This window comes from Passer domesticus, chromosome 1 (genome assembly GCF_036417665.1).
Source record: "Passer domesticus isolate bPasDom1 chromosome 1, bPasDom1.hap1, whole genome shotgun sequence".
NCBI lineage: Eukaryota > Metazoa > Chordata > Aves > Passeriformes > Passeridae > Passer > Passer domesticus.
The window spans coordinates 112,526,283-112,546,503 of NC_087474.1; the positions used below are offsets into that span (position 1 = coordinate 112,526,283).

At 38.7% G+C, this 20,221-nt stretch overlaps 1 protein-coding gene and 1 long non-coding RNA gene across 2 annotated transcripts in view; one reads left to right on the top strand and one right to left on the bottom strand.

Annotated features, from left to right (window-relative positions):
* Positions 1 to 1,668: 1,668 nt before the first annotated feature.
* Positions 1,669 to 15,801, bottom strand: LOC135308906 (uncharacterized). Its single transcript, XR_010369283.1, has 3 exons — positions 15,620 to 15,801; positions 5,169 to 5,276; positions 1,669 to 2,892 (listed from the first exon to the last, which is right to left on the bottom strand). It is a non-coding gene; the product is annotated as an uncharacterized LOC135308906 (long non-coding RNA).
* Positions 2,627 to 20,221, top strand: part of MYOM1 (myomesin 1) — a 75,816-nt gene continuing 58,221 nt past the window's right edge. The window contains exons 1-4 of the mRNA XM_064434520.1: positions 2,627 to 2,741; positions 6,291 to 6,779; positions 14,737 to 14,874; positions 19,053 to 19,263. Of these exons, the coding sequence (XP_064290590.1) occupies positions 6,352 to 6,779; positions 14,737 to 14,874; positions 19,053 to 19,263 (777 nt within the window). The 5' untranslated portion in view covers positions 2,627 to 2,741; positions 6,291 to 6,351. The remainder of the gene's footprint in view (positions 2,742 to 6,290; positions 6,780 to 14,736; positions 14,875 to 19,052; positions 19,264 to 20,221) is intronic.

The following is a 20,221-nucleotide window of genomic DNA, read 5'->3' on the forward strand; positions in this document are numbered from 1 at the left end:
TCTATCTGTATTGAGAAGACAGTGGTCTTGTACTTGGTTCTTCAGGTGTGAGGCCAGACACTCAAACTGTTGTAGGCTGCACCCAGACCCTTCTGTTAAAAGGCTGACTTCTTGTTAAATATATGAGCTGAGAGTGAAGCAGAGAATCGGCAGAAACCTGGATATTAATACCTTCTTATGGGTGAAGGCAGGGAACACAGACCTCCCTTCCCTTCAGTGGGTTATGAAGATGGATAGTTGGAGAATAATGGACACTAGCACATCTTCCTAAAGTGAATTTTCTTCTTGATAAAAAAATCAATACACAAAACTGGACCTAAGTTTGAAAGCAAACTCCAGAAGACAACACGTGCTCAAAGCCTCTGTTCTCCAAAAATTGTTTTGCTAGATTTATTTAAGATTATACTCAAATGAAAGAGATGGACCTAGATGTTATGGAATTTTACTTATGCACCCAACTACAGGATGTTGTAGCTCTCAAAACTTCAATGAACAGTCTGGAAATCTTTTTGTTCTGTCATGGTGGGTTCTAAAGTAATATTCCATCTTTCCCATTCAGAAAAACAAACTGGTCTCCAGTATGCAGTTCTAATTAGGAGAAGACAGAACTAATATTTCCTAAGGGTGTCCCTCCCAAGCCCAGTGTGACTAAATATATGTGGATACAGAGTGCTGCAGGGATTCTGAGGCTTGCACAGCTCCAAGTGATTTAAAATATGTACTTTGATATTCAAATAGGAGCTCAGTGATTTGAAATTAGCTGTGGATATTATATTATCTCATAATAAAGCTAGATCTGAAATTGTGTAAATTTAAGGGGCAAAATAATACAAAATATTTTGCTGTTACACTGTAGCTCCATTCTATTTACAGATTAATGGAGGCAGCACACAATTTGAAAACTATATTGAACTTCATAGTGCCGTTATGCCTTACAAAAACACTGAAAATGTTGTTCAGATTTTTATCCCCCACGTGTGAGCTATACAGATTGTCTTGCAATTAAAACAGAGAAATGTGATATTTAATTGTTTTCATTTCTCTACATCTTCCTGTATTCTTAAAAAGCATTTTGCCTGCCATTAAGACTTGTACAATATCAGTGCAAATGACCCGTGGTGAAGGAGTGGATCAGGAGTTTGTAATGCAATCCAGGACTCTGTCCACTGGGGCTCCATCTGCTCTAACTAAAAATATACATTATAGCCCAGAACCTATAGTTCAGTGGCACTGCCACTGGCACAGTATTCTGGGGGAAGAAAAGCTTGCATTAAGGTGCCCTTTTTTCATTCTGCCTGTTGCAGGTTTGGCCAGTTTCCTGAGCCACAATACAGTTCCTATGACTGCACAACTTTTTGCTGGCCATAGTTTCTGTCCCCATGAGCAAAAACCAAAAGCCCATACGTTTGGTGCACCTGAGCAGCTCCTGGTGTGGGAGATGAAGAGGCTTCTGAACTTACTGCGTGGTGGAGCACCAGGAAGGAGGCAGTAGCCAGTGGGGACAATGAGGGGATTTCATGTAGAATCAAGGCAGAGAGGTGAGAAGAAGAAGATACTGATGAACTATGGTAGAGAAAAGCTTGGCATCCTCTAGCCTTGTCCAGACCTTCTTCTGGTGGTTACACCCATAAAGGGGACAGTGCTAACAGAGCAGGAGGATCTGGAAAGTTCTTGGTTGTGTTGCATGGCAAGTGTGAAAAGAAGCTATAGCAGAACTGAGAGGGTTAATATTTCTGTCAATGCAAATGAACAAAATGAAATGCACTAATCACTTTTATTGAAAGCTAAATTTACAGGACAGAGGAAAGTTGTATTTACAATGAAGTCACACTGCATTCCACCTATTAGATCTCCAGTGACAGAACTTGTTCTGATGTTATATTCAGCCACACTGATTACTCATTTTTATGCCAGAATGCTGGGACCAAAATGAAAGAAGACAAGCCCATTTAATTATTCCTAGAGGTAATACTGTTTAATTTAGAAGCAAAAAGTTGGATTTTAGAGCTGCATTGTTTGTATCTACTTAAATGCCTCATGAGGTCATGTTCTTAATTTAGCATTTTATCTTAAAGAAGATGATAAAAAAGTAACCCTGTCAACAGAACAAAGAAAATACCTCTCTGTTGAAATGTAACTCATATGACTTTAGAGAGTCTTGATAGATTGTCTGTCATTAAGCTGAAATATCTATATTACATGTAGTGTGGCTTGGCATTAAAAAAAGAACCAATAAAATGTTCAAATTCTTGTACCATAGCAAAGGTCAACACAGGGATTGGTCTTTCCTAGTTTCTCGTTCATGACACATTTTTTTTTTTCTCTCCTTCTAAATCTGATTTAACTAAGGAAAAAAAATCGTAGAAATAATTTTTAATTGGAATGCTGATTTTATGTAGATTTTAGTGAGGATATTTTAAAAGAAGAACTCTGTATCTCCTTTAGTTTGAAGCTGCCGTCATCATGTCTTTGCACAGAGATAGTACAGGGTATCGGTATCTGTCTCTGTCTCTCTCCCTCTTCCATGCTATATTTATAGCATCCCCCTGGCCATAAAAGGTCTGGACTGGGGCTCTGACATTCCACTGACTGCAGGCATTATTTTTGTTCTGGACCTTGAAGTCCAGTGCTTACCCCTCGTCCTAACTACCTCTTTCTTTGCTGGCTTCATTGTTGCTGTATTTTTGTCCTATTCATCCATTTGGGAGCTCTTCCATTTGCTGTCATTCATTTGGATCCTGGTAAGTGGTTTTTTTATGCCAGAAGGTTTTTATGTGTTCAATTATTTTTAATCCAAATCTGTAACGCCAAGCTGATAGTAGCTCCCTTTATTCTTCTTAGCTCAGCAGTTGAGGGTTTGTGGATGTGAATTGAAGACATCTGAACGTTCAACTGTGAAACAAAAGAAAGTAGTGCAGAGGCTCTTTTCACTCAGCTATCTTTTCATGTTGTCACAGTACTCTCAATGAAGCCTGGGTTACTGAGTTATAGGAGGAGTTTTGTCATGTACTCTCCTGTGGGCTTAGAGAATGTTTAAATAACATAGATATTTTCTTGTTGCATAGGATGTTATCTATTCCCTGCTTACAAGAGTTTCTTTTTTGAAATCTATTTCATTATTTTCATTGATTGATGGAGTAGATATTTAAAGAATTACACAGACTGATAAACAGCACAGGAGGTAATGCCAGCAGAATCACTTCCTTTAGTGTGTAGCTATGAACTGTAGACAAGTACAGAACTATCTGCTCAGTAGTAATTTTAAATACTCAGTTCAACAGCTGCTAAAACTCCAAAAACTGTGAATTCATCTAACTATGGCCATTAATATTTTTAGGCCAAGCTCTGATCTTGAGAGGGAGTGTTGCCCTCACACTGAAGGGGGCTGGTTGGTGCACACAGATGAAGTGGGTGCAGGTAGCATAGATAAAACTTAAGAGATGGGAGTCAATCTGATAATCAGGCAGTGCTCCAGATAGGAGCAAAGTCCTTGGATGTTTCTGAGTAACTTTTCATTTCTGATAGCATCACACTACTGTATCTGATCAGACTAATATAACCAGCTTATCCTGGCCTGTGAGCAATCCATGATGTTTCAGAGGAAATATAAAACATAACTTATGGTGTGATAAAATACCTATGAAAGGAGTTTCCTGTTACGTGATGTGAGTCAGTGCTGGTCTTTGATTAGAACCATGAGAGCTAACTTAGTGCTCAGTGACTGCCTTGCTATCATAGTCCTTACTTCTATCACAGACTTCTACTCCTGAGGACAGAGAGATCTAGACCTTTCATGTTTGAAAGAAAAATATTTCCTTTGTCCATTTGACTTCGTTCTTTTGGTTTGATAAAATGTAAATGAAATGCCTCGGTTAATTTCTTAATGGGCAACACATGCGGTGCTTCATACTTGTGGATCACCTTCCATGTTTGAAGCCTGGAAGGCTGTGGGAATGCCTGAGCTGAATGCCTGTTAGCATTGTGGCTCTTGTATGAATGGTGAAGCCAGCCAACACTTCAAATAAAGCTGGTGAAGACAAACCATAGTACTCTGCAGAAGGAAAACAGGATGTTCTCATGTTCCTTCCCTTTCAGTGTTCAAGACAGTTTTCTTCTGTAAGACTTAACCTTCCTAGGCAGTGATCACAATGATTGACAAGTCCTAAACCCAGCTCTGCAGAGGTGAACAGGGAGGCAACAAAGAAAAATGAAGGAAAAAATCTTCTGAAACTAGGGAAATTAAGAGGAACTACATACTACCGGTAGCTAACAAAATTAAATAAGTAACAACACAAAATACTGACAGGTACTAAAAACAAGGATGCTAGACAGGATAATTACATTCTTTTAGACTGACATGAAAAAATAGCCAGCATTAAGAATAAGAGACTTAAAAAAGAACATCAGTTTTTGCCATAGAGACCAATGGGCTAACACTTTTTCCCATTTCTCCTTCTTCCTCAGATAAAAATAAAGTAAATGCATAATTTAGTCTCCTAGAAGTCTCACAGTTTCCCTTTGGTCAGGATATCAGGAATTTCTTTTACATAAAAAGTTTCTGAATAAATGTCTTCCTTGTTGACTTCCTGCAACTAAATGATCGATTAAGTTATCCTATAAGGAGCATTTCCCTTGTGAGATCCTTGAAATATAAGAAAATTTTCCTCTTTGGTTCTGGGTTTGGTTTTTTTTTTGGTTTTTTTTTTTTTTTTTTTTTTTTGGTTGTTGTTTTTTTTGTTTGTTTGTTTTTTTTTTAATAATTAACTTGGTTAGGGCAAATACCTCAGCAGCTTTCAAAAAGAATAGTTTGAAATTTTTTTACTTGCTATCAAAACCAAATACTAAAGAAAAAGCCAAGGACTGAAATCAAGGGGGCAAAAAGAGCCGGGTAAAAAAAAAATCACAGAATCACAGAATATTCTGAGTTAGAAGGGACCCACAAGGATGATCAAAGACCAACTCCTGACCCTGTGCAGAACAACCCAAACTGGATATTTAGATTTTCATGAAGTCATGATTGTCTTCCAGTTCTGTAAGCGTATTTTAAATCCAAACATTAAATAGTTTTTCATTAATATAAAGGAATCATGAAGCAGAACAATTTTCCTACTCTTGTGATCAATACAAAAAAACCCAAAAAACCCAAGACAATAACAAACACCTCTCACCTTTGTTTTTGGATCTTCTTTAAATCCTTGTTAACATTTCCTTATTGTAGCTCATTTCTGTTACTAATCAGGGACCTTTTCAGGGACAATCCTAGTAGCCACGTGAACCTAAAAGAAAGAGAAAGAAAGGTTATCATATGGATTACTTGAGGCAAGCTTGCACATCACAGTAGAAAAAGTCAGTTATAGCAACAGCAAAATAAAAAAGCAAAATAATAATTGAACTGCTGGTTTTAAAACAAACAAACAGACAAAGGAAATTCTTTCTACACTCAACTTTCCTCCCATTTTAGAGGGGAACTACCCTCTGATCAAAATTTGCACTACAAGTGACTACAAGACAATCAACTGATGACGTGCAAACTAAAATTAAATGGGCCTATCATCTGGAAAAAGGGTCTTGGCAGCCTTGAACATGATATTTTAGGTTAAAAGAAAATGATTTTCATTGAGGAGCATGATATTTTACCCATTGCATACAGACTGGATCCCTGATTCAACTGTAAAAGTATAATGCACAATAAGCTCTTTTAAATTGAACGTGCAAAATAATCACTGTAATGCACATTTAGAGAAAAACGGACTTCCTTCTCATTCTTAGTATTTTAATTCACAGTTGTAATAATAAATGGAAGATTAAATTCAATCTGAAAATTGGATTACAAAAATAAATATGTTCATATCTTTTTATTTCAGCTTTTATAACCTCATTGGATTTCCTCATGCCTTTAAAAATAATTTATTACTTTATTATCTCCATTGTAATTGAACAAAATTATTTATACTGTCTCTGAAGAAGCCAGGCACACAGAGTTTCATTAGTTTGCAGTAATAAGTGAGCACATAAAACTTGAATAGTTTGCAGTAGCAGGGAGCCAACTACAAAGGAATAGACACAAGAGTGCAAAGGTTTTGGGTCATGATGGGTGACACGTGAGCATCTTGAAACCTGAATATGAACCTGTCTGAAAGTCTAAATCACATAATAAAAAGATAACTCTAAATTCAATGCAGTTGATTTTTCAAGTTCAGTGTTAGTTTGTGTGAAGTTGGGTGTTATTTGCATTCCAACTCAGAAGTTTCCTTGATGGTAGTCCTTATGTTTGACCTGTTCTTTTTCAGACATTATCCTGTTTATTTGCACCAAGAGAAGAGCAGTGAAACCCAAAATTTGAAGGCACCCATGATGTCTTTACCGTTCTACCAAAGACACCACGAGCACTATGACCGTGCGTACCGCCACAAAGCGCTGTCCTCCACTGTGAGCCAGTACCAAAAGGAGACAAAGAGCAAATCTGCTGTGTATGCTCAAGGATCTGCAGCTTACACCAGGGGCTCCGCAGCCTATCGCCACTCGTCTGCAGCAGGCTTCAGCCTTGACTCCTCAGCAGCTTACAGCCATGGCTCTTCAGCCTACGACCTCGACTCGGCGGTCTACAGCCATGGATCCACAGCCTACGACCGCTCTGCCACGCAAAGCAAGAGATCTGCTGCCTACAGCCTTGACTCTGAGTCCCTCAGCACCAGCTCAGCTGCCTACAGCCATGCATCTGAATCCATCAACAAGCTGGCTGCAGCCTACAGGCTGGGGTCTGAAGCCTACAGTTTTGGGTAAGATAATCCATCTTTAAAACAGCATTCTGGTAGAAAAATGTCTAACCACTTCCCATTGAAAACAATGGCAAAACTCTCCTCCTCGTCCACAAACAGTTTCTCTATAACTTGGCATTAATGTGTTTTCCTGGTCCAGTGTTTCCCCTTGGCTTTGGCAATTGGAAGGACTGTGGTCAGCTTAGTTTGTTGGACGAAGACATGTATGATGCTTGGACTGTCATAAGAACAGCACAGGCAATGCTGATATGTCTGAGTGCTGACATTTCACACTCCAAACTGGTTAGGCATGAGCTACCTCTTCTTCCAAGTTGTTTAGCCACATTAATACAGCTTAATTTAATATGAAGGGTTGACATAGCTTTGGATTGAGGCTGTCTCTTATCTGACAAGGTTGGAGTAGTAAAAGAACCCAAAGCTCTTCATGCAAGTTTGAGTTGATGTGACCATATACGATTAATTCTTCTTTGGCCTAATAGTTTCACTTTTGTGCTGAGTGATTCAAGAAATGGAAATTTTCACACTGTATATTGGTTAAGACATACTATTACCAAAATAGAAATAACCTGAAGCATCCCATCTTACATGAGAAGAGTTGCTATACTCAGCTCTCATGGTTTTTTTAAAATTTAAGATAAATATTGCTCAAGCAATTACATTAGCATAATATTTTTGCTATAATAGCCTGACATTATTTGTATGTATATATCTCAGAGATTCACAGAAATTAGAGAAGTATTAAAGTAAGATTAGAGCAGCTGTCAGCAATAGAGGAAACAACCAACAAATTATAGCTCAAAACATCTACTTGCTATTATATTAATGTAAAATTAAGGGTATCATTAGCGGAACAGATCAAAACCTGTCCAGCAGAAAATTTAAATTTTGAAAACTGATTATGCTCCCAGAATTGTGGATAATGGTGAAATCTTGGCCAAAACCAAAGAAGGACTACATGTACCACAGTAAGCAATACCTTGTGATTTCAGCCTTCACAGAAATCTTGGCTTTCAGGAAGCTCAGGGTCCAGTCTCTGTTTGCCAGAGTTTGTTCGGGAATTTGATCCTATGGCTGTTACAGACAAGATGAATGACTTAACTCCTTACTACAAGGAAGGCATTGAGTTTCTGGAATGTGTCCAAAGAGGGGCAGCGAAGATGATGAAGGTTCTGGAGCACAAGTCTTATGAGGAGCAGCTGAGGGAAATACAGTTATTTATCTAGGAGAAAGGGACACTCAGGGGAGACCTTATCACTCTCTACAGCTGTCTGAGAGCATAACCAGGCAGGGCTTGGTCTCATCTACCAGGTAACAAGACAGGATGAGAGGAAATGGCCTCAAGTTGCACTAGGGCAAGTTTAGATTGGATATTAGGAAATATTTCTTCACTGAAAGGGATTGGAAGAGGATGATCAGGGAAATGGTGGAATCATCATTCTTGGAAGTATTCAAAAAATGTGTGGCACTTAAGGACATGGTTTAAGCTTGGCAGTGCTGGGTTACTGGTTGACCCTGATGATCTTAGAGATTATAATGATTTTATGATTCTGTAGCTGATTGTCTTAGACTGGGTAATATCCAGGCTTTGCTGTTGAAACAATTTTACTTGTGCAGATAATTTATCACTGAGAAGGCAGTGAGAATCTCATTTATAATCTGCTGGTGAAGGGAAGAAAACTGGAGGTGCTGGGACTGAGGGTTGTGCTTCCAAAGGGTGCTGGGTAAGGGAAGATATCTCAAATTTCTGCAGCAATGCAGCTGTGCCTGCACTCTGTTGCTGACCCCAACCCAAAGCTTGCTTCTTCTTGAAGAAAAGGTTCTCATAAAAAAGAACTTCAAGTTGTAAAACATGATTGTTAAAAAAGTGAGTCCTGCTTACAAGCTCTTCAGCTGTCATGCAAGTTTCTTCTGAAACCTGTGTGTTGTCATTAAGAATAACTCTAATCTCAACAGTATAATATTGAAGGAAATGAAATTGCTTAGTTGAGACAGAATTTAAAACATTTACTTCGTTTTGCTTGAGATAAAAGTTTTTGGTTTAAAGTAGCATATTTGCATATATAATGCTCTGTAATACAAGACTTGCCCATTGATTGTTCAGAGATAAGAATGTCTCTACTGCATAGTCTTCATTTCTGTGATCCTGTCATTGCATTGGAGAAAATTCATTGCTGCGACCTAAGACAAGGACTCTGGAGATTAGGTGCATGGGATTCCAAGCTCTCTTACACAAAACTTAATTAACACAGGAGACAATATTTCTGAATTAAAATCTCAGTATTGTGTTTATGGTTAATACAGAATCTATGTTGGTATTGATTTCTTTTTTACAGCCCATATTTTTGCAATTTGAAAGAGGCAAAAGAGAAAAAATAATGCAATTCTACAGTTAACTGTAGTTCAAATTTGAAGGAATTCTTGCCAAATTTGTACTGTCTTTCCCAGATAACCCAAAATACTTCAAGGGGTAATGTGGAGACAACAAGTGTTACTCAAATAAATTAGGAAAATCAGAGACTTTCTCTTTTCATCCATATGAAAAGAATGGTGTAGTTAAAAAAAAAAAAAGTCTTCAAATTCTTCCAATTTTCTAGAAGTAGAAAAGGTTGAATTGAAATGCTATATCTAAATGACCGGAACTGTAGAGTGTTTTCTTGAAACCAGAATGGACATACAAATCCAAATCCAGAGAAAATTTTTCAGCTAACAATTGATGATTCCATATCAGTGAATATTACCAACAAATATAGATTTATGAATAATGGATATAGTTTTGCAGATTAACACCTTTAAGCCCAACAGGAAAACTCAAATATTAAGTTTTTATTCAGGTTACTTCTTATTTTCATCTAAAGCAGCTTCTAGTAAACATATAGTTATTGCAAAATTTAAGTCTCATCCATTTTTGTAGTCACAGTACAGGAAAGAGTTCATGAAGCATTGGTGTTGACATGCAATTGGTGCTATGTGAGCAATTTATCATGGGGAAAGCAGTGGAGAAGGACTAGGAACTAGGTAACCTGCAAGACCTTGACCTGGACCCAGTTCTGTGATGTTGAAGCCTCACTGTAGTGGAAAACATTCCCAGGGTGTGAACACAGGCAGTTTGAAGGAGCCACAGCTTGACTTTTCAGGAGGAGGAAAAATTTTCCCTGTGCAAGTGGTCTGTCCCCCACATTTCAAGTCTTCTTCACACCACAACAGCTTGAGGAAGTGCAGGGAGCAAAATGAAAACTGGCAAAATCAAGAGCAAGTATGGAAGCTTGCAGCTCTGCTGGTCTCAGTTGGCCAAAGGTGCAAAGCTCTGGGCTCGCAAAAGAAAGGGCATCTCACCATGACCCAGCCCTCCCCACCAGCTTGTGGAGCTGTCTCTAGTGAAGCATTTCTTCTTTGACTTTATCAGAGGCAGGAAAAGTGACATGTCCTGCTTTCCTTGAGGCTCTGTACAGGTGAGGGATGTATGTCTCCCACAAGCTGATGTTGTGGCCACCCATCCTCTTCCCCATCCAGTCCTTGGGGGCTGCCAGCATGGGCAGGTTGGCTCCTGTGGGAAACCTGGCTCCTTCTTCCACAGCAGTGCTCCATCCCCTGTGTGCTTCTGAGAAGATTTGAGTCAGATCTGCCAAAGCTGCTTACAGAACTACAGGGCTGTTAAACAGGGCTGCTGGATTAAACTCGTTTAACTCCTTTTTGTGGAAGCTCAGTGATTTGCCTTTGCTCAAACTTTCACTGCTTTTCCATGTGTTATTCTCCTGTCTAGCAGTATCACTAATCCCATTGTGTCACAGGCAGATTATCTGCCACCAGAAGTGTCAGACACCTGCCTAGAGGGAAAACAGAAGTACTGGTGTGGCTTGGGCATTTGCATGAATTTTGCAGGTCAGGAAAAACAGCGAAGAGGAATGGTGTAATTCAGGTGTACCAAGCAAAGAGAGGAAAAATGCCTCTCTAACTTGCCATTAATTAGGCTGCCAGTGAGAGCTAATGCTCTTCTGAGCAACATGGTAACCAGGATCAGGGCAAGGCTGAGTAAATAGTATGCTTCCAGAAACATTAGAAGACCATGATCCTGGCGCTGCTCATCCTTTGGTTTATTATAGGTGAGGGTTAAGAAGCTGGCTTCCAGATGTCATACCCAAGCGTGGAAATTGTTTTAATGAGACCTGCTATGTGGAAACAATTCCCCTTCAAATAAAATTGTTGTGGAAGCTGTGTTAGGGAATATCACCAGCAATATTGCCTGGGCTTGTGACAAACCTGTCAGCAACTGAAAATTAATATAGTTACCAGAGAGCATGTCTCATTTTTAGATGCTGAATTTAAAGAGATCTTTGCTGAAAATATATTTTTTCCTTTCCTATAACTGGGTTTGCCAATCCTCTATCTCCTATTTACAGTAAATTAAAATACTGCATATTAGGAAAGAACCAGCTGCTAAAAAGAGAGCCTGGGCAAGGCTTTGTAGCTAATGGAGCTTCTCCAGCAGGTACAGCTGGTGCAAGCATTGTGTATACCACTGTCTTTTTCTGCTCAGGACAAGATACATGGTTTTTTTAGAGGTATAAAAGAGCTTATATCTTCCTTTTCTTGGAGGAGTGAAATAACTAAAGAATGGGGTGTTGTGGTCTGCTTGCAGAACACGTTTCTACATCCAATGGCTGCAGACTCTCTTTGGGCAGCGTGGGAAACCTGTCCCTTCAGGCACAGAAACAAGGGCAGTGCCAACATATTCTCTGTCTGAGAATAAGACATCAAGACAGAACAAAGAATCTGTCTGGGAGTTGCAGATGCCTTGCACAGTGTTTTCTTTAGCTCTTCTTAAGGCTAGAGGGAAAAGTTAATGGCATCTGGTCTTTTACATCTCTACAGAACAATGCTTGTGCCTTTTACAACACTAATGAAAGACTAAGAAAATGCTGGCATTGACATTTTAACATGCTGGAATCCACCCTGAAGTGAGGACAGTAGGCTTAGGTCACAAACCTTGATAAACCTGTACAGATAATATCTGACCTGGAAAAAAAAATATATACATATGCTAGCTGGGCATATCAGATGAGGCTGAAAGATGTTAAAAGGTCATGGTAGTGTTCCTCCCTATGAAACTGGAGAGCACTGATACCCTGCTCTTGCTCCTCCGGGGAGATTCTGTTCCACATATCAGGTAAAAGGTTGGAACGTTTTAAAATAAAGGGCAAGATTTCAGAATCTGGTTCAAAAAACAGACTCCTCCTTTGGGCCACCTAAATAATGATTTTAGGCAGGATTTTGGTTTTGTGTTGCACAGGAAGAAATAGTAAGAACACAGGAAAACAGTGAAATAAGCCTCATGATAGAATAGTGTTTAACCTATTCTCTCAAGCAAAGAGCTCCATTTGAATATGTGCTTCTACTAGCCTCCATCTAGCTCTGTCAGAACAGAAGCAAATTATGGAGTTTACAAAGGAGAAACATTTTCTGATGCTTCACATTTAATCTAATCTCTTGGTTTATGCAGTGCAATTCTAAAGAACATTTTGGAGTATCCCTCTAGGTATCCCTCTGAAAACATCAGCTGGGTGCTCTGGTATGGTTGTAAAGGTGAAATATTCAACTTCAAACATGTGGAGTGTTTGAGTGTAAAAACAGCCTCCAAACAAACTTAACCTGTAGCAATTTATTTTTGCCTTTTCAAATAGTTTTAGAGAGATATTAATGAAAGACAGGAAACCCCATTGTCATACAGGAAAGATATCAACAAAATGGCTAGCAGGGAGTAATGGGAACTGCTGTATATTTTTCCCATTAATTCCCTGAATGAATGTGTAATCTCGACCTTAAATGAAAACTAAACTGACTGCAAGGCCAAACTCTCCTTTAGGAATAATGTGTTTGTCTGGATTTAACAGTGCTGTAAATGCCTGAGCTGAAATTTTCACCACATTTCAACTACATTTATGAAAATAAAAACTTCTAGACATTTTAACTGAAGTTCAATTGGTACTGTGATCCTTCTTGATCTAGAAACAACTAGGAATGAAGTGGTCTCCTAACTGGTTCAGCTTAAAGCTCTGAGGAAATCTAATAACTGTCAGAGTCAAAATTCCAGGTGTGACCCATTTTTAAATAGGACAGGAATAAAAGTCACCTGCTAAGTAAGGATCTGCAGCTCCTTACAGGCTCTACTTCAATTAAGAAAAGTAATGAAAATCGTTTGCCTTTGATGTTTCTTATCCCTTATTTGAGGAATTCTCCCAGTGCATTTGTGGTTTGCTGTAGTGATTGCACATCATTGTCCAGCCCAGGAGTAAAGCTATTGCACACCCCATTTCAATGTGTCTCCCTCTTCCTTTTTATTTTACTCTGCCTGGACTGTTCCCGAGTGATTTCTGCTTGGATTTCTGTCCCTAAAGCCGGGTCTGCCCCTCTTGTACTCCATCCCTGGCTGTGCTGGGCAGTGCCTGGTGTCAAAACCCAGAGCCCACAGCACCTCTCTCCTGTAGATGTGGTCTGTGCCTTAGCTGACCCACTGGTGCCTGACATGGAAAACCCTTGGCCCCAGTCCTGTGGTGTGTGCCATAGTCCCTCACTGACTGTGCCTTCTTTTGTGTGGAAACCAGGTTACGGGGAGAGGAGGAAGGAAGGAGAAGCAGTGCACGGTTGCTTTTACCCCCTGTACTGAGTATCTCTTGGCAGAAGTGCTGCAGGCTTGGTGGTGGTGGCCCCTGGGGAGCACAGGGCAATTACATTAAGACAGAGAGCTAGAGAATGGGAGATTGATTTAACGGGAACTGGTTAGGGAGAGAACTCAGCATCCAACTCAAAGGGATAAACACAAAGAAATGAAGGAAGGGAGGACAGGAGAATGAAAGTGATCCTGTGTCATCTCACACACAGTCTCAGTGGATAGATTACTAGCACACATTTTGGAAACTAAGCACTCTTCTTGTGTTGGTGGTGGTACTTTTGCAGGGATACAGCCTAAGGAAAACATTAGCCCAAGGGTATAATATTATATTACATTATGCATGTGTAACATTCCCAGGGGCCCAGTGTTAGCATGGGTTTTGATATATGTGTACAGCGTGCTGTGTGGAGACACCAGCTTAAGGTATCCACGGTGTGGGAAGCAGGCTATCCCTGACAGAGGCACATGTCAAGGCTAACGAGCCTTGCTGAGAAACCATAATTCTGCTCCTGTATCCACACCTGTAAGCTGGGAGCTGATACTGTGCAGACAAATCCCCAGACCAGAAGCACATTCACATGTGATTTTATGTGGTGATGTTGCAATACAGGTGAATAGACACATTGGGGATTTATTAAAGGCTGACAAATAACTAGCATATTCCATAGCTATGGCAATTAGAGATGTGTTGCTTTGGCAAAGGAGGACCAGGTGTTTCGAGCTTTGTTTACACAATTTATATCTATGTTAAAAATTAACCTAAAGTGATTGCCTCAAATATGCTTCATGCTCTTCAGAATCCCTCCCAGGCTGGTGAGAAAGGGGTGGGGGGGAAGCTCTTCCTCCTTTTCAGTCATCCTCCATTTATCTGTGCTATTTTAAATGGTGCTACTTCACTCAAGTCTTTCCACTGGAGTGGGATGGGAGAGCAGTGGGAATGGCAACACTGCTTTCTGAGCAATGCAGTGCCCTATAATTTCTGTAGAGAGACTTAAATGATCTTCCCAAGTCCCAGCCCAAAAGCTGTTAAAAGTACATTGCTACCAGGTATATTGCTTACTCTATCTATTTAGATTTAATATCAAGGGGCATCAGTGATATGTTCGTAATGGTGAAATTGTCAAAAGCACACTTAGTTGTGTGTTTAATAACTCTGAAACTATGGCTATTAAAAATTAGAAGTTCTTGATTACAAAACAAGACAGCCAAAAGTTGTAGTACATTAATTGTATTTTTGAGTGCTTCTTAATAGCTGTTTTCCTGATTTTAATAATATAATTTTTATTTCAGACTGAAGAATTCCAACTTAATGATAGAAGATCAGTCCTATAAGATGAGTCCCAAAGCAAAGAGAGCAAAACAGAGTTTGATATCAGAGGACAAAGAAAACGAAGCCTTAGACTACTCGGTGCCCATATTCACAGGACGGTATGCTCATTTTCATTTTCTTTGGTATCTTATTTCTGACATTTTATTAACAAATTATAAAATAACAAGTCCATTAATCTGCCTTTACACTCATGGATCTTATGGTGATAGTTTGCACTTCATATGAGTGAGAAAAAAAGAAGTAAACTGACTGGTAGGAATTTGGACATTGTTCATCCAGAGCCAGGACAAATGAACTGTGTCTGGACTTTGTTTTGAACACATTGTCAGGGCCACTTTCTATGAAATGAAAATATAATTAGAACTCTGCCTATTGAGAACCTGGCAAGCATGTTGTCCACATTATTTAGCTTATTCTTTTGGTTTGAAGACTTGTTCTGTAATCAAATCTCTCTTACCAAGCATTAAACATAGAAACAATGAAACAGCGTGCTAATATCTTGTCCTGGCACAGGGAAACCCTGGAATAAAACCAAATGCTTCTCAAATCCATTGTAATGATTCATACTGATCTCACGTGTTGGGGATATTTATTGCATGGTTACTGATGTAATACATCTTACTACAGCAGTGTTCTCAGTAAAGCTGAATGTGAACTTTATGTGGAAGCCAGAACCAACATCAGCAAAGAGGCTCCCCTGCCCTTTTTGGGGTATGGCATGGTGATTTTGGTAGGAGTCTCCAGCAGTTCCAGCATAGTCACTTGTTCAGATTAATACATATTGGGGTGTAGTGTGGAAAACTTGCTCTTGGTTGGAGGCCAGGAAAAAAAAATTTTGCCCACCTGCAGTTGAACAGAAACCTCCCTTCAACTTGTCTTTCCTCTGCAGCACAGCATTTTTCAGGGGACACATCCAAGTGGTTTCTGGGAGCCAGTGCTTTTCTGTCTACTGTTTCACCAACACCAAAAGGCACTTCTGCTTTATATCCAAACCTGTGGTTTCATGTGAACTGAGTTCCAGCTTGTCCGTGGAGGATGTTTTTGCTCTGGCCTTTTGAGCAGTTGTGATGCTATTGTGATGAGAACAGTAGTTTTGTTTTTTATTAACTCCCTCCCACTATCTCAGAGTAATTTTTTCTCACCCCTTGTACATTCCTGTGTTGGTTTCACTGCTCTTTGATCCAACCAACATTAAAAAACACACTGCTGCCTTTTTAAAAAATTGCTTTGGAGTTTCATCTGTATCTTCTGTGAAAGAAACACCTAAAAATGTGACAGTCCCACACAAAACTTGAGATAACATATTCTCAAGGCTTCTCACTACTTTTGCATCTCAGCCAGTGTTTATACTTATGCAGCAGATTTGCAGCTCCCCATCATCTGTCTCCCATGCCCTCAAGCACAAATATCCTTCCTTTTTATTGTGTGTTGAGTCTACACAAGTAAAATTTTTAACATTGGGCAATAGTTGAAAAACACAACTGTTGATTAGTACTTAGCTTTTTTACAGGCCTGTGTGATCTTAGCACATCATGTTAACATTTTAACAAATATTAAGAATTTTTTTTTAATTTTCTAATGCATACAGTAATATCTAATTCAATGTGACTGTGTGTAGCTTATTTGCATCTGTAAAATATCTGGGGTCCTGTTTGGGATCCTACATTAAAAGGTACTGTAAAATTCTTACATCATTGGGGTTTTTTTTGTTTTTTTGGGTTTTTTTTGGTGTAAATCTTACTTTTTGCTTATGGCAATTCAGAAAGCTGTGTGTGCTTTTCTGCCACTGAAATGACCCAAAAATTTTAAATTTTGTTTGGGGATTTAAAATTTTTTAAAAAATTAGTTAAAAAGAGCATATGATAACTGTTGAGTGCTCAACTCAACATGGCATGAAATGGTATCTGGTTTAGGCTTTTCATTGTTGGCATCATGCTCATGACCACATGCCAAGACTGTGGAAGTTGCATGCCACATCCCTCTCAGATATTTATTTTTGTTTGAAAGATAACAGCTGAAGCCCATTGAACCATGTGCATGCTATATGTCATTCCCAAATTCCCCAGTGAAATTGATGTGTTGTTTCCCATGGGCAGAGAGCTGTTAAAAGCAATAGTTATTTATAAAGGTCATCTCTCTGTGGGTTTGTTGGAGCTGGGTGACCTTCAGCGATGTGTCACCATTTCCATTATTTAGCTCTACTTCAGAAGCCTCAGGTTCTGCTGTAGAAAAAATATTTTGCTCAGATTATTCACTTAGCAACTGATCCTTTTAAGCACCTTTTAAACACCTGGGCTAATCCTTGCAAGAGAAAATTGTGGACAGCCAGGCAGTATTTTAGACAGTAAAACACCCAGATCTTGATGTAATGCCATAAGTGCTGAAGTTGCTGGATGTGGCTCATGGAACTATTTGCAATCACTAATAAACCTATGCCAAAGGACTATAGATGGCAAATACCCTTAAAATTATATTTTGCCTGTACCATTTGGGGTTGGATCTGGTTAGATCTGTGTGAAAATTATTTTCTACTGAAACCCTTGAGACTTGACTGTAAAATCTGCTCTTAAATGGTACAGTTTGCTGGTTTAGTGCATTTGTCATTTCAGAGAACATGTTTCTCTTTGATCTGGGAAGATTATAACAGGGAGAAATTATTAGAAAAGCTAAATATTTAATACTGTTGATCAAAAGCATCTGGGGATTAAAACTGCGGATGACTAGGATGAGTTCTATTTTAGTCAGAGGATATTCATCAGCTCCCAAAAGATGCTTAATGTCTTGAGGAGCCAGTCCATATTGCGAAGTTGCTGAGATCTTAACTAATGTAATTAAAGAGGAAATAACATCAGTTTACCTTTGAAGAAAAATGCCATGGATTCATTTAAAATTAATGTAGAAAGCTATATTCATATGCGTTATACTGATTTTTTCAAAATTGTTTTTAAAAATCTCTTCCCTATATCTACAGCTTCAGGTGATATTTATGGAGACAGCTGGTGTGCCTCAGTGGAGGGAATCTATCATTCCATTGATTTCTTAAGGATCATCCTCTTAAAGCAGACTGAAACACAGGAAGTTGAGTTTGAGGGTGATCAAAGCTCTATGCTGTAAAGTAAGATTTTTAGTCTTTTCAGCAGTTGTTAAATGTAATTAAGTTTACAGCATTCCAATGCTTGACTGGCTTGCATCTCACCAAATTGACTTCATATATAAGGGGCTGGACACTTAATTCTGAGCTTAAATTAATTTTTTTATTCTTTTTTTAGTATTGAGATGTGCTGTCAGATGCATAATATTGGCAATCTTAACAAAAAAAAAAGAAAAAAAATTCTTCCTTCTATTTTTTGCTTTGTAGTAGTAGTAGTAGTAAGTGTTTTATGATAAAAGAGAGGCTGTGCTTGAGTGCACTCTAGAAACAGAGGTGATGTTTCTATAGTGCTTGCAAGATGGCACTTAATGAGAACTTAAACCAAATTTGTTTTCAGTGAGCTATCTAATGTTCCCCTAAAGTAACTAAACTCAGCAGGAGGATATTGATGCTTCTTCTTAAGTCAAGGAACTCTCATTGTGCATGCACCACTACAGCAGCTGTAATGTCCTGGCAGTGCCAAAACAAAGGTTTCAAAGGTACCTCCACGTGTGAGAGTGGAAACAGAATTGCACCCACTGAGAGTACTTTATGTCTCACCTCTGTACAAAGCCTGAAGAGGAAAGAAAATCCATAGTTATCTTCCTGAAAGACAATATAGGATGGAATTTATATAGCATATACAAATTATATAGCATATATAGCAATATAGGATGGAATTTCTATGAGCAAAGAGAATTGATATCTACAGTTATATAGGGTGGGATGGGGAGGGGTGTTAATAATGAATGAGTGAGGACATTGATTGTTATACAATTATCTCTTGCCCCCTTGGCAGTGCTGCTACAAACACTGCAGCTGTAAGTTAATACCTTGAAGATCTGTGGTTGTGCCTTACATTCATCTTTATAGTGATGGAGATGAAAAGCCACAGCAGGATAATGTTTAAACTGAAAATGTGTGTGGCATATTTAGAGGGAGAGGCCCTGAATATGGCCATGACTTTGGACAGTGAAATACACAGTCTTTCTGCAGAATCCCTTCCATGTTTCTGCTTTGAATACATATGAGAGTGTTGTGGCAGAAGGGTGTTGGCCACTGTAGTGGCTGATTCTGTAGCAAGTAGAAATGGAGCATGTTCTCAGCATTTTCCAATGGGATTCTGCTTTCTAAAAATTCTTTCAGACAAGTGAATATCAGTGGTATCACAGACACTGAAGAAGAGAGAATCAAAGAAAGTGCCGCATATGTTGCCAAGAGGAACCTTTTTGCCACAGGGGAAGGAGTTAGTGTCAGCAAGGTGGCCAAGACAACTTCTGAAGAGGAGCATCACGAAAAAAAATCAAGGAAAGTGGCGATCCGGGAGTCTGCTGAACGTGTAGCCATGAAGAAAACGGTAAAAGATTAGAAATTAATACTTAAGCTGGAAAAGAAAATTAGTCTTTTTTTGTTTGGTGTTTGTAAGGTGCCTAGCACACCACTGCCCTGATTTACTCCATGGGCAATCACAATAATGCTAGTAATAAACCTAAGTATTTTCAATGGAAATCTCTTTAATTACTTAAAAGTCTTGTTATCTAGGTATCAAATGGAAAAGGAGAGAGGCACTGTGTCCCAATGCAGGCACCAGGAATGATTCTGTGGGGCTGAGAGAAAAGGATAGAGTAGGGGACCAGGGAAGGCTCTTTGATCATGCCCACACCTATTTAAATGGCACAGCATCCTTCATCTGAAGGATTAGGCAGCTGATATATATATATATATATATATATATATATATATATATATATATATATATATATATATATATATATTTCTCTGTGTGTGTGTGTATTGCTCATAAGTAGGTGAATGGGTAATTTCTGGATTTTTATGGCCTGAGAACAAGCTTGTCCAAAGTGTTCACCCCAGAATTTTAAACATTAAATAAATGCCATAAACTAGGATAGAATTAGGGTAAATTAGGTGTAAATTAGAGAAGAAATCTGGAGCTGAATCTCTAATGGTGTGCATTATTGTCCAACTTTTCAAAAAATAATTCTCAGAGCATAGTTACAAATATGTTGTGACCAGACAGGACATGTAAATGCAAATATGTTCCATTTAGCAAATATATTACTTTATTTCTATACTATATTTCTATACTACTTCTATACTTTATTACTATACTACACTATAATATTACTATATTTTACTATTTATTGTTTTGAGCAGAAGAATTGGCAATATGCTTATACAATGTCCTTATGACATAAGGTTGGAAAGGGTGTAAACATTTTTAAGACCAAGGGTTAGGGTTAGGGTTAGGGTTAAAAATCAAAATCATCTCAAAAACTGAGAAACAGTGAGGGTGA